The sequence below is a fragment of the Sphaerodactylus townsendi genome, linkage group LG14 (assembly GCF_021028975.2).
Source record: "Sphaerodactylus townsendi isolate TG3544 linkage group LG14, MPM_Stown_v2.3, whole genome shotgun sequence".
Lineage (NCBI taxonomy): Eukaryota > Metazoa > Chordata > Lepidosauria > Squamata > Sphaerodactylidae > Sphaerodactylus > Sphaerodactylus townsendi.
This window is the reverse complement of record NC_059438.1, coordinates 41,205,137-41,218,221: the sequence shown is the minus strand read 5'-3', so window position 1 is coordinate 41,218,221 and position 13,085 is coordinate 41,205,137. Positions and strand designations below refer to the sequence as shown.

The following is a 13,085-nucleotide window of genomic DNA, read 5'->3' as shown; positions in this document are numbered from 1 at the left end:
GGGGAGGGGAACCGGAGGGGAGCGGGGGCTGGCGGGTCCATCTGCTCCCCAGGAGCGGAGTGGGTCTGGCGGCAGCTGAGAGAAGCGCCATCCAGGAACGGGCGTGTTTGCGCTTCCAACCAATTTATTACCCACGAACATATGGTCAATATTTTGTCCCACGTCACCGAGCGGGAAGGAAAACAAACAAGATCTCGTCGCAGGAGAGCGAGAGAGAGGGAGAGCCAGAGAGGCCAGAGAGGCGGGCGAGCGGGCACCCTCCCACCCCACCCACCCGGCTCCTCTGCTGCAGGCAGACCATGTGAGAACGCGCCGAGGGAGGAAGGCGCCCCGGCTTCTGGGGAGCCTATATAAAGCCCACCAGCCGCAGCCTCCCCTCGCGTGCGCGCACACACGCCGCTGGCTGCCCTTCTGCGCGCACCCGGGTGGTGGAATTCCTGCTGGCCCTCCTGGCTCCGGGACCCCCGGCCCAGCAGCGCCTGGAACCGGGCGCCTAGCCTCCTTCGGGCACACCCCCGGCAGGCCGGGCCGGGCCGGGCCAGCCCCGCGGGGGAACAGCAGCCGAGCGCACCCAGGGGTGGAGCCCCCGCCACAAGCAGCAGGTGAGAGGGCCTCCGAGGGAGGGGGGTCGGGGGTCCTCTAGCAGCAGGACGGCGGGCGGAGGGCCAGTCTGCCGGGAGACCCAGACGCGCTTTCCGGGCACCTGCGAGCGGGGCGCGGTCGGAGCGGCCAGAGAGGCGCGAAAGTTACTCGGAAGGAAGTGTCCCAACCCGCCACTCGCCTGTGCCAGCCTCCGGAGGCCCCCTGGATGGGCTGCAGGAGGAAGGGCGGCTTTCTCACCTGTGACCAGGTGGCCTTGACCCAGACCCAGCCTCCGCCCTGCCTTCGCACGGGCCGAGCCAAAGAAGAAGTCCCGGCATCTCGCACAGCGCCCCTCCCCCGCCTCACCTGGCCAAGCGGCAGGCAGGCATCTCCCCGGCCCCCAAAGGGCAGAGACTAGAAAGAGAGAGAGAGAGAGAGCAGCAGGGGCGCCAGGCCCCAAGTCCCTGATGGATCCCCCCTCCCAAAGGCTGCAGCTGCTCTGCGGAGGGCCTGCCAGTGAGGGAGGGGGCCAGCCAGTGAGGGAGGGGGCCTGCCCGCCCGCATGCCGGGTCTTCTTCCGCAGCAGGCAGAGACACACCTTGGCCGGCCTGGCGACTGGGACGCGCGCCCCGACCGGCCTCCCGAGGCGAGCCTGAAGGCGCTAGGGCGGGGGCGCCCCCAAAAGCTCTCCAGATCCCCTCCCCTCCGAGCTCGCCAAGGGTTCGGCAGCGGTTCCGGCTCCACCGGTTGGACTGCGGGCGGGGCATCGCTCCTCGGCTTCTCTTGGCAGCGAGTCTAGTTAGGGTGGGGGAGGGGGTGTCACCACTCAACACTGGTTTGTCACCGGGGTTCCATTTTTGTGTGTCCCCACTTTCCCTGTTCGTTTGGGGCCTCTTGAAAACTCCTGACGGGAGGAAAAGAACCTGGGCAGCCCCCCCCCCCCGTGAATCTCACCCCCCTCCTGCCTGGAACCATCAGCGGGGCCCGGGGGACGTGTCCTCACCACCCACCACCCACCACCCACCCCCGGAATGATACCTACGGCGAGCGAATGCAGACGGGGGGCGCTTTCCGCTTGGCGTCCCTAAAGAAACCTTATCAAAAACGGGGGGGGGGGGCTGCGGAGGCTTTTTGCCTGGGGGGGGGCGCCTGGCCGAGCGCGGTGTAATCTCATTGAGGCAGCTTTCATGGTGGCGGGGGAGGCCAACGAATAAAGCGCCGTTTGGGGTCGCCGCCTCTTAATCGGCGCAACCGGAAAGATCCCCGCAGGCGGCCGCTCGCTTTTGCAGAGACCCGGGCCTATGCGGTGGGTGTAGGAGATTTCCCTGGCAGCCATATATATACACAGAATAAAAAGTTATAAATATATAGAATATAAAGTTATATAGAATAAAAAATCGGCCTTGGTTGTTCTGACAATCAAGGGATGCTTTGTTTTGTTTTTGAATGATGGGGGCGATTTTAGTCGTGGCGCAAATCCCATCACAGGCGTCCTTTATCCGAGTCGTCCTAACACGCGCCCGGAGGCTTCGCCCTAACCCGCCAAATCCCGATTAGCTTCTGCAGTCTATTACCGCGCGTGTCCTCGGGAGGTTTTGGGCCAGAATGGTGGAAGGCTTGTTATCAAAGCGAGGGCCGGAGGGGGCGAAAAATCCCTCGTGTCGCCGCCCGTAATGACAACCTCGTTTAGATGCCGAGATCCTGAGCGCCAATTAATTTCGTCTCGCCTTTGTGGGGGGTGACAAGGAGCGGGTTGGGCGTTCTGGAGGCTGCAGGGCGGCCGCGGGGAGAGCTGCGGAGAGGGCGGAGTTGCCTGCCTGCCTGCCTGCCTGCCTGCCCGGTCCCGAGAGAAGCTTCGCTCTTCCGGACCCTCCAGAAGGTAGAACATCTTCCCTGTCACGTCTGCAGCTGGGGCGGCCCCACTGTCCCATGGCCTTCTGGGAACCCCGGAGTTTGGGTGCAGAGGACCGAGTCACTCTTGGGGAGAGGAGCTCTGCTATCCTGATGCCCATTATCCCCCCTGTGCGTGGGGCCGGCATCTTCAGAGAGAAACGCATCTCACCGTGACATGCCTCGGAAGATGCTGGTCCCAGATGCAGGAGGAACGGGATGAGCAAAAGCGACCAGACCACGGCCACACAGCCAAGCAAACCCGACGTGGCCAGATATTCTCGCTGTGGCGAAGAGGTACCTCCTTTCCAAAAGTTAAGAGATGGCGCCTAGACCTTTGGTGCGCCCACACACCCGCTCGCAGGTCGCACCTAACTATGTCTGCGACGTAACTGGACAGCCATGGGGGGGGGGGGAGGCTCTGCGACCCCTCTTCAGGGAAAGGAAGATCTCCGGCGCCTTGCATGGGGGGCAGATGTTGGAGTCGCACCCCCCACCCCACCCAGGCCAATTCTTTCTCCCTCTCCAACCTTACCCTCTGGATCTTCCAGGTTTACCCATTCAGCAACATATAAGCACGTGTTTCGGGCCTCAGATCCAGGATCTCTGTCCTCCTTATCTCTGCTGTGTGCTGAAGCAGATTTGTTAGGCCGGATTAATTTTGAGGATACGATCAAAGACTTTGCAATTAACAAATGCAGGAGGAAACTTTTTGTAACATAGATCAAGTTAGAAGTAAGCGACAGTAAACATTATTTTTGCATCTTTGCTTCTTGCAAATTAAAACGCGTTGCATTTTCAAGGCTCGACAGCAATGGAATAGCAGTTGTTTCTTGTTTCATAGAATTAATGTTATTTATTCAGTGTGTGTGGGGGGTTGGTTTACCATTGTTTTTTTAAAAAAATTGAATTACATGTACGGTATGTGGGGGGAGGGGGCATAATCTTTTCAGTACTGCGGGCCTCTAAATCCGGCCCTGCTTCAAGGGTTAGTCCAGAGAAGGGGACTGTGTCTCTCTTCCCTCCTGGATTTCAAGGGTAATTGATGGGGCCCCAGACAGAAACCTCAGAGGGTCCCCCAAGCAAGGTGCTCCGTAGGATGGGTGGGCTGTTGGGAGGGGGGGAAAGGATGGTCGTGGAAACCGTTTCCCTGAACCTGGCTGGGCTCGAATCCCAGGAGGCGCTGATCCATTGGGGCGGTGGTCTCCTGCTCGGGAAAGCGGCCAAACGCAGACTGCGGAGCCGGGCATCCTCCGGGCGCCCCGCCCCCCCGCCCCCCGAGCCTGGAAAAACGCCCTTTTATTTTCCTGCCGGCCCCTGCGCCACAGACCCAGACCCAAAAAGCAGCGCCTTCCCACTGGCTGCAGAGACCTTGTCCTTGGCGACCGCGGGGGGGCTCGTGGCTCCTGGCGGGGAAGGAAAGACCCCGAAGCTGAGAAGCCGCCGGCAAGGCCAAGTGGGCGTCGGGACTCGTTCGCGACATCCTCCCCCCCACCCCGCCCTCGCTCTAGCAGCCGGAGCCTGTCGGGGCGTGCGTGCTTTCCATGGTTGCACCCGAGGAGACCCAACGCCCGGCTGCGCGCTGTAAATCCTGACCTGTGGGGGAAAGGGGGGCTCTGAGTTCTATTGCCCTCCTCTCATCCGCCACCCAGTTCTCCCGGGTTAAAATTCTTCCGCGTGTCACCTGGCTCGCGTGGGACCCCCCCCCCTTTCCCTCCGAGCCGAGCCGCCCCCGGCGAGCGCTCGCTTGACTCCGGCCTCTCGTGAGAAGTGCGCCGGCAATTTGCATGCTGAGTGAGTCCTGAGAGGGTCTCTCCCGCAAGCTCTTGACGCCGCCGCCGCGCCTTTGAAACGCGGCCCCGTGGAAACGCAGGAGTTTTTCGGAGCGGTTTTTTAAAAAAACTGGTCCCTTTCAGGTCTGACTCCTGAAACGGGCGTGCCGATTTGCAGGAACGGGGGGAGGCGCCTGCTGCTTCGACGCCTCCCCCCTCCCTTGGAGCTACCTGCGAAAGTAAACAGGTAAGCCCTTTCCGGCTCCTGGAGAGGGCCCTTGTGGTGAAGTGGGCGCACTTGGGCACTGGGCACGCGCTCCGCTTCTTGCAGACTCTCCCCCCCCCCTCATTGCTCCAGTTCCCCCCCCCCCCTCACCCTCTAATCTGGGACTTCGGTCCCGCAAGAGCTGGGAGTCTAGAGCAGGGATGTCCCACTCTGGCGCCTCAGATGTTTGTGGACTACAATTCCCATCAGTCTCTGCCAGCATGACCAATTGGACATTCCGGCAGGGGCTGATGGGAATCGTAGTGGGACCCGCCTGCTTCAGAGCCTTCCGGGATCTGGAAACCGATAAATTGACAGCAATCCCGGTCGCTCCGCTTCGGATCTCGGGAAACCTAACCCCTGAGATGTTCTAAATTGAATATCTGAGGTTCGCTCTCTAGACTGGTAAACCGGGTAGTCCAGTCCAAGGGCATTTCCAGCAGATACATCCGAACTTGGCGGTCTCTTCCTCTCCTCCCCGCTGCTGCGGTGTCGGCGCCTCAAAGCCAAGCCCTTCTGAAGGGCCCCCGGAGCGGTAGAAGTGAAAATCGGGATAATCTCCGATATTGTGTGAGGTTTCTGCCCCCCTCGGTTTCAGCGCGCTGCTAATTTGACCTGTTGGTGACATCGATTTATACCGCGTGACCCGCCTTGGGTGTCCGCCAGAAAGGCGGACTAAAGAGAAAAATAAAGGAACTGGGAAGGGCCACTTCTAAATTCACCGGGCAAATCTCGTTTTCCCCTAAACCAGTGGTGGCGAACCTATGGCACGGGTGCCAGAGGTGGCACTCGAAGCCCTCTCTGTGGGCACACGCAAACAGATTATTTTGGGCTCGATTATTAGCATTAAACCTAAGACTGAGTTTTGGGGAAGCAGTGCAGGTAACCCTATTAAGCGCTGTTAAACCCCACTGATTTTCATGCAAAGAACTAAAGTGCGATCCTTTACCTGGGAGTAAGCTCGGTTGCCGGCAATGGGGCTTGCTTCTGAGTAAACCCTCCTGGGGTTGTTGGAAGAGTTGCATGGCTGCTTCAAAGCAAAGCCACCGACTACCACCAAGCTTACTCCTGAGTAACGCACGCCTCGGAGCCAACCGTTTTTCCTAAACTAAAACCTCAGTATTCAGGTTAAATGGCCGTGTTGGCACTTTGCGATAAATAAGCGGGTTTTGGGTTGCCATTTGGGCGCTTGGTCTCGAAAAGGTTCGCCATCACTGCCCTAAACGTCCTTCCCTATAGCTACAGGCAGTTGCTTCCCAAAACACCGCTTGGACTCAGCACAGAAAAAGAAGACCCGAGACAGGAATCCGACCATGGGGGTGGGGAGCGGGGGAGAGGGAATAAGGGTCAAAATCGGCATATCTGGGAAGACGCCCCGCTTCCTTTTGGCGTCTTACAATCAAGGCGCCCCCAAACAAACCAGGCAGGGCGGGTGGGCCTAAAGTCTTTCCTACAGTCGCTCTCGGCCCTTCTGTCCTTTGCGCACCGATCTTGCCTTCCCCAGCGCAAGGGGGGGGGGGGGCGCAGAGGCCCAACCATGGGAGAAAGGCACACTCAAGGCCGCGCCGGGTTCTCATCTCCTTTCTCCCCCGCCCCTCGCCTCCAAACACATCAGGAGGCCCACCTGAGCCGGTGAGGAGAAGGAAGTCCCGCCAGGTGCCTCCGCCTGCCCCGACTGCTACAAAGCAGCTCAAATGTTCATATCCCCCCCTCCCCAAGGGAGGGGGGACCCGGTGCAGACAACAGAGAGGAAGAGGCCGACGGGAAGACTAGGAGAAGCTGATTTGGGGCGGTGGGATTCCTGCTGCAGCGGTGGGAACCCGGTGCGACGGGGAAACTGTTTGCAGCTCGATCGGGGGAGGGGGCGGCGAGGGGGGGAAGCGGAATTATGACTGACTACTGCGGCTCTTTTGTGTCCCGAGGAGAATGGCCGGTCACAGCCCAGCTGGGCCGCCGGGCCGGGGCGCGCGCGACTCAAAGGCCCATTGTCCCCCCCTCCCGAAGGGCGGCTGATTAATGTCCTCGAGGAGCCCTGCTTTTCCCTTAGGAAAATATTTGCTTATCAGCGGGCCGGAGGGAGCGGGTCCGCGCGGGCCCATGGCAGGGGGAGCCGGCGCTCCCAAGCGCCCCCTCCCTCCCTCCCTCCCTCCCTCCCTCCCCCCCCCCCAGCAGCCTCGTCTCCATGCACTCCAACAAGTGAAGACTGGAAGCCCCGCATCGGAGGGTCTTCAAGCGCCCAAACGGCGTGCAGGTGGGCTATTCCACCCCCCACCCCACCCCACCCTCGCAGGCGTAGCACCCACGCTTCCTCTACAGCCTTTCATCCTCCTCCCCCTTCACCCCCACCCCCGGATTTTAAAGAGGGGAAGAATCTCCAAAGAAGCGGTGTGGGGGTGTTATTTGTGTTGCCTGCCCCATTTGCTTGACAAGGTCTGATTTTTTTAAACTGTGGGGCTGGTCGCCTTGGCCTGGATCCAGAAATAAGAAAGCAACCCCACCCCCTCCGAAAAGAATTGCATTGAACGTGGCAGAATAATCAGGGCTTCCTAGATCTGGGGGGGAGGGGTCCCGGGGTCCCGGTTTGTCGCCTTATTCTCGGCCTTCTGTTGAAATAAGAACATTGTCAGAGGCTAAACTCGGTTCTCTATCACCGGGAGCGCCGCCTCTCTCTCTCTCTCTCTCTTCCCCCCCCCACCCTTTCGCTTTGTAATCCTAAATAAATATTATTAACTGAAATAATTCTTGCCGGGCTGCAAAAATTCTGGTGTTTACCAGGTTTGTTGTTATTTTCCCTTTCTTTCTCCTCTTGGCCCCTCCTGCGCACAGTCCATGGGGACGGTGCGTGTCGATTTAAAACCCGGAGCTGCATTTGAATCACCCCTTCTCCCCCCCCCTCCCCAAATGTGAAGTTTTGTCCTTTAAAAAATAAAAAAAAACCACAACAAACCCGCAGTGAATAGAGGAGAGGAGCCGGGGAGCAGCCTCGCGAAAGGGGGTTTTGCCTTAATATTGTGGCCAGATTCCGAAATGAATGAAGAGATAGTCCATTGAAAGACGCCGAATGCCATGACAACTAGGAACCACCTCCGATTTATTCCAAACAGTTAGAACCCATTGAAAGACGGCGTCAATCACGTATTATTCCGCCGGTGAAATAAATGCAAAACCCGCTCTAGAACAAAACCTTCCAACAGAAGCCGGACATTTGTCTACATTTCCCCCATTGTCCGCAGCTTAGCAATCGGTTTGTGTTTGTGTTTGCCCCGGTCCGACCACCCAGGAAGCGCTCAGGGACTCGCTTTAAAAAAAAGAGGGGAGGGGGAGAAAAGCCCCCCCCCCACCCAGCATTGTTATCCACCCCCCAGACGAGATGGGAGGCGAGCGAGCGAGCGAGGGGGGGGGCAAAATAAACCGATCAACAATCATTAATCGGTTTGCTGCCTCTTCTCAGCCCTCCACCCCCCCCTAGTAACTCTTCCTCCACCCCCCACCTTCCCAGTCGCCCATCCTGGGCCAAAGCTGAACGAGTCAAAGGACGGCAGCAACTTGTTCATCTCCCAAAGTGTTGGGGGGGGGGGCGCGGGGAGCCCCGGTTTGGGCGGGGGGAGAAGGTCCCGTTCGACTTCGCCTTTGAAAAGATCCCAATGGGTGCCTTCCTAGCAGGCTCGCCCCGACCTAGATGCGGCGGTCAGCATCACCCTCGACCCCTCTCCGTCTGTCTCTGGCCCCCACGCTTAGCCACCCAGCGTCCCCCCCCCCTTTTAAAAAATCACAATGCAGCTGTCTTCTTCCGCCTCCAGTCTTGGGACCGTGGAGGAGTTCACTCCAGGAAGCAGAAGAGAAGGGGATCAGGAAGAGGGCTCCCCAAAGAGGTCGCCGGCCTCTGGGGACCACAAGGGGGAGGGGGAAACGGGAGAGAGAAAGGGGGAGGGATCCCCCAACACACACACCCCACTCGTTCCCCTGAAGCTCGCAAGGGCCGGGAATTCTCCCTTCCACAACCATTCATGGATTCCCAGCTGCCCTCTTCGTCCATCGATACTGTTTTCTAACCTCTCAACCAATATCAGCTGGGAGGGGGGCTGTTTTGAGAGCTGCCCAAGAGGTTTAAAAGCTGCCCAAGAGGTTCTCAAAACAGAATTTTGTTTTGGAGTGGGGGGGGGAGAAAAGGGAGAGAGACAAACCCGGCCCGGTCGAGCCTCCCCAGCCTGAACGGCCTGCCCGGTTAAACGGAGCCCTAATCTCTCAAGAGGAGGAAGAGGAGGAGGAGGAGGAAGAAGAGGAAGAGCGAAATAAATAGGTGTGCAAATAAAAGCTACACCACCACCACCCCCCAATCTCCGGACTCGACGTCGGCGCTGAAGGAGCCCCTTCGCGGGCACTTGAGCCGATTTCGGAGCAAACGGGAATCAATTACCCGGGGGGTTCAATTTCGAAGCCTTAAGCCTCAACCAAAATATTGACCTAGGAGGTTTACACAAGTTGGGCTCGCGCCATCTGAGCAACCTCTTGTTTCGGCAACAGCCCCACGACGTGAGTGGATTCCCCTCGCCTCCGCCCCTCCCCCCCACCTTGCTTCCAACAGTGGCTGCTGCAAAATCCCCCCCCCGTTTCCCTGCTTGCTTTTACCGAACCCCTTCCTCCCCCCCCCCATAAGCCTGCCCCAAGGGCAGAGGCCGGAACAGGAGACGAACGGCTGGAGGTTGGGGGGTGTCCGGTTTTGATTCCAGGGGCTCCGGCTTGAAGGCTGCAGGATCCCCCGCCTGCTCGGAGCGCCTTTGTGTGTAAATAGTGGCTCGGAGCAGGGCCCTCCCCATCCCGGTAATTAATTGACACGTTCCGGCTCTCCTCCTCGTGTGCTCAGGCACCAATGGGGGGAGGCGCGCCCCCCCCCAACCCCGCAATTTCACATCTGCAAACACTGTCTTCATCCACTTGACTCCCAAGACCCGCCCACACGTGGCCAACCTTTTGCGTGTTTAATGTATTTCTCTCTCTCTCTCTCTCCCCCCCCCCCCGCCCCGCTCGCTCTCCCGCCTCCAGGAAGGTTCATCCGCGGAGACCAACCTTATATGTAGCGCCCGATGCAGCCATGGCTCGGTTTTCGCACCGAGGCTCCGCCAGCGCGCCAGCGTCGCAGCGGACCCACGACTGACCGACCCGCCGACTGACTGACTGAGCAGCGCCCGCTCCATCGCGCCATCGCCTCGGGAGTTACAAAGTCCGGCCCGGACGCGCGCCCCGAACTCCCTCCCGGGACTTCTCCGTCGCCGTCGCCCCCCAAGCCCGATGGATCGCCGCTGATTTGGGTCGCCCACCCGGGCCTCGCCCCTTCCCGGCTCTCCGTCCCTTCTTTTATCCCCCCCAACCCCCCTTCCTCCCTCCCCCCCCCCACGTCTCCTGGTGCCTATTTGGCGAACCCCAAGGATTGGCAAAGTGGTCGCGCGGAGAAGTTTCCTGCCTGCGGCTGGGCCAAGGGGTGGGGTGGGGGGAAATGTCTCTGACCAACACAAAGACCGGCTTTTCCGTCAAGGACATCTTGGACTTGCCCGACACCAATGACGAGGACGGCTCCGTCGCGGAAGGGGGGGACGAGGAGAGCGAGGGCTCCGAGCCCCCCAAAAAGCCCGGCGTCTTGGGGGCGAGCCCGCTGGACGCGGTTCAGGCGCTGCCTTTGAAAAACCCTTTTTACGACAGCGCGGATAACCCCTACACGCGCTGGCTGGCCACCACCGAGAGCATCCAGTATTCCTGTAAGTAGCGAAAGTTCCCGGGCGGGGGAGGGGGGTGTCATTTCCTCGGCCGGCTTCCCCCGCCAAGAGCCCGGATGGCTTCCAGCGCCCTCTTTGCCGGGGGGGGGGGGGAGCTGACTGTCCCTTGTGCTTCGAAATCAGGGCCCCTTCCTCCGGCAACGACTGGTTGCTGGAAACCTTTACCTGGCTTCCAACGGGAAAAACGAGGAAAAAAAACAATTAACCCCCCCACCTCGAAACATTGTAAGATGTACCTTCCTAAGCGCCCCCCCCCCACCCTTGCCAGCCGTTCTCTCCCCCCTCCCCCTTTCCACTTCCCCGGCAAACAGAGCGCGCTTTGTAGGGAAATGTTGGATGGCCCTTCGAGAGGCTTCTTGTCCGCCCCCCCCACCCCGCCCGCTGCCTGGGCGGCATCAAAGACCGGCTTGTTGCGCGGATCCTTTGCAATCTACCCACGTCGCCCCGAGAGAAGACATTCGGGTTTTATTTCCAAACGCTGGAAGGGGGGGGGGGTTGCGGAGAGGTTGGAGCTCCCCTGCGCGCTCCCCCTAGGCTGAAACGCCCGGGGACTGTGCGGAGGAGTTCCGGCCTGGGACCCAAATCCTTCAATGAGGGCCTCGAGATGCTTCCGCGAAAGCATTTCTGATCGTTTCCCGTCTCTGCCGGCGCCGCTTTTGTCGGCGTTATTTACCCCACCCCCGCCCACTTCCAGGGGCAATTTGGAGCGGCAGAGAAAAATTCGCAGCGCTCCGTCTCCAAACAGTACGATTGTTTGCTCCACACGCAGCCAACGTGGCCGCTCGTCGCCCCCGGCCCTTCCCCCCCGCCTCGGCCTTGGAGGCGACGTCCTCAGAGGTTTCTCGGGCCCGGTTTGGTGGGTCTTGCTCGAGTGGTGGCCCAAGAAACCCGCCTGTCCTCTTGGTTGGCGGTGGGGATTCCGCCCTGGGTCGGGTTTGGGAAAGATGCTGCGCCAGGCAATTGCGAGGGCCCTTTTGGGGTTGGGCTCGCCCAGGCGGGCCGGCAGAGGGCTGAGCCCGAGAGGCAAAGTGGGAGAGGGGTCTGCGGTGGAGCTACACACCGGGAGACCCCCAAACACCCACCCAACCGCCCGGTGGCTCTAACGCGCTGCCCTTTGTGGCTCTCTCCCCGCAGTGCACGGCCTGGCCTCGGGCAACTCGCAGCAGGACTCGGCGGCGTCCAAGTCTCCGGAGCCTTCGGCCGACGAGTCCCCGGACAACGACAAGGAGGCGTCGGGCGGCGGCGAGGCGGGCAAGAAGCGCAAGCGGCGGGTGCTCTTCTCCAAGGCGCAGACCTACGAGCTGGAGCGGCGCTTCCGGCAGCAGCGCTACCTGTCGGCGCCCGAGCGCGAGCACCTGGCCAGCCTCATCCGGCTGACGCCCACGCAGGTCAAGATCTGGTTCCAGAACCACCGCTACAAGATGAAGCGCGCGCGGGCCGAGAAGGGCCTGGAAGTGACTCCGCTGCCGTCGCCGCGCCGCGTGGCCGTGCCGGTGCTGGTGCGGGACGGCAAGCCGTGCCACGCGCTCAAGGCGCAGGACTTGGCGGCCGCCGCCACCTTCTCGGCCGGCCTGCCCTTCTCGGCCTACAGCGCCCAGTCGCTCCAGCACATGCAATACAACGCCCACTACGGCTCGGCCGCCGCCCCCCAGTACGCCTCGGCGCACCACTTGGTGCAGGCCCAGCAGTGGACTTGGTGAGCCGCGCGCCCGCCCGCCCGCCCGCCCGCCCCGCAGAGACTCCTCGCAGGAGCGCGCCGCATCCAGCCGACCCGCGGGGGTGGGGGGAGGGGGAGGGAGGGGGCACCGCAGTGCCGCGCGGGGACTTGGGGAGGGGGTTTTGTTCCTTCTTTGGGGACCGGGAGGGGGGGTGTCAGTTTTCATTTTGGGGGGAGGTGTTTTGTGCGCCACGTTTACAAGAAAGAGAGAGAGAAAAAAACCCGCGCCGTCGCCAGTGGTCCTGTCCGCCTACAACTGAACATTTTGCAAAAATAAGAATAAAAAAAACCGAATGACAGTGTCGGCTCTTGTGGTTTTTTGGGAACGGCGACTGTCCAAGCGGTGGGCCGCTTTGCAGCGCAGAGAAAAGCGCACTGTCAGCGCAGAGAGAACTTTTTCCTCCTTTCTGTGCTTTGGCGGGTGTTTGCGCGGATCGGTTGTTATCCAGACCTCCCTGCATTGTTTGTAGGATGCCCTGCTCCTATCGGCTCACTGGCCCTGTGCCGCCCGCCTGCAGCCTCGGGGAGAAAGGCCGGCAAGCGGTGGAGAAGGCCTCTCTGCTAACGAGGAACTGCCAATGCTCATGGTCATACTGACCGACAACCGGTGTTTTAAAGCGGGTGTGCGCGATGCTGTCAGTTCAGGTCACACTCCTTCCTTCCTTCCTTCCTTCCTTCCTTCCTTCCTTCCTTCCTTCCTTTTTTCTCTCTCTCTTTCTTTCTTTCTTTCTCTCTTTCTTTCTTTCTTTCTCTCTTTCTGTCTTTCTCTCCCCTTCCTTCCTTCCTTCCCTCTTTCTGTCTTTCTCTCCCCTTCCTTCCTTCCTTTTCTCTCTCTCTCTCTCTTTCTTTCTGTCTTTCTGTCTTTCTCTCCCCTTCCTTCCTTCCTTCCTTCCTTCCTTCCTTCCTTCCTTCCTTCCTTCCTTCCTTCCTTCCTTCCTTCCTTCCTTCCTTCCTTCCTCTTCTTCCTCTTCATCTTCTTCCTCTTCTTCTTCTTCTTCTTCTTCTTCTTCTTCTTCTTCTTCTTCTTCTTCTTCTTCTTCTTCATCATCATCATCATCTGGTTTGCTTCCGATTGGAGCGATTTCCTC

The 13,085-nt window shown here is 60.0% G+C and overlaps 1 protein-coding gene across 7 annotated transcripts; it reads left to right on the top strand.

The window, feature by feature from the left end:
• The first annotated feature begins 322 nt into the window (after positions 1-322).
• Positions 323-12,296, top strand: NKX2-2 (NK2 homeobox 2). Of its 7 annotated transcripts, none has more exons than XM_048515263.1 (3): positions 323-602; positions 9,553-10,262; positions 11,415-12,296. In XM_048515263.1, the coding sequence occupies exons 2-3, from the start codon at positions 10,004-10,006 to the stop codon at positions 11,978-11,980; spliced, it is 825 nt and encodes a 274-aa protein (XP_048371220.1). In that variant the 5' UTR covers positions 323-602; positions 9,553-10,003; the 3' UTR covers positions 11,981-12,296. The 7 variants fall into 7 exon arrangements, with proteins under 7 accessions (XP_048371220.1, XP_048371225.1, XP_048371223.1 ...); XM_048515268.1 differs by lacking the exon at positions 323-602 and adding an exon at positions 4,462-4,483; XM_048515266.1 differs by lacking the exon at positions 323-602 and adding an exon at positions 4,470-4,491.
• The last annotated feature ends 789 nt before the right edge of the window (positions 12,297-13,085 follow it).

What these genes read in the sequence shown, in the direction of transcription:
- NKX2-2 (XM_048515263.1), top strand. Translation starts at nt 10,004, where the DNA reads ATGTCTCTGACCAACACAAAGACCGGCTTTTCCGTCAAGGACATCTTG. An exon ending in CGAGAGCATCCAGTATTCCT is followed by an intron (nt 10,263 to 11,414) that starts GTAAGTAGCGAA and finishes CTCTCCCCGCAG; the next exon opens with TGCACGGCCTGGCCTCGGGC.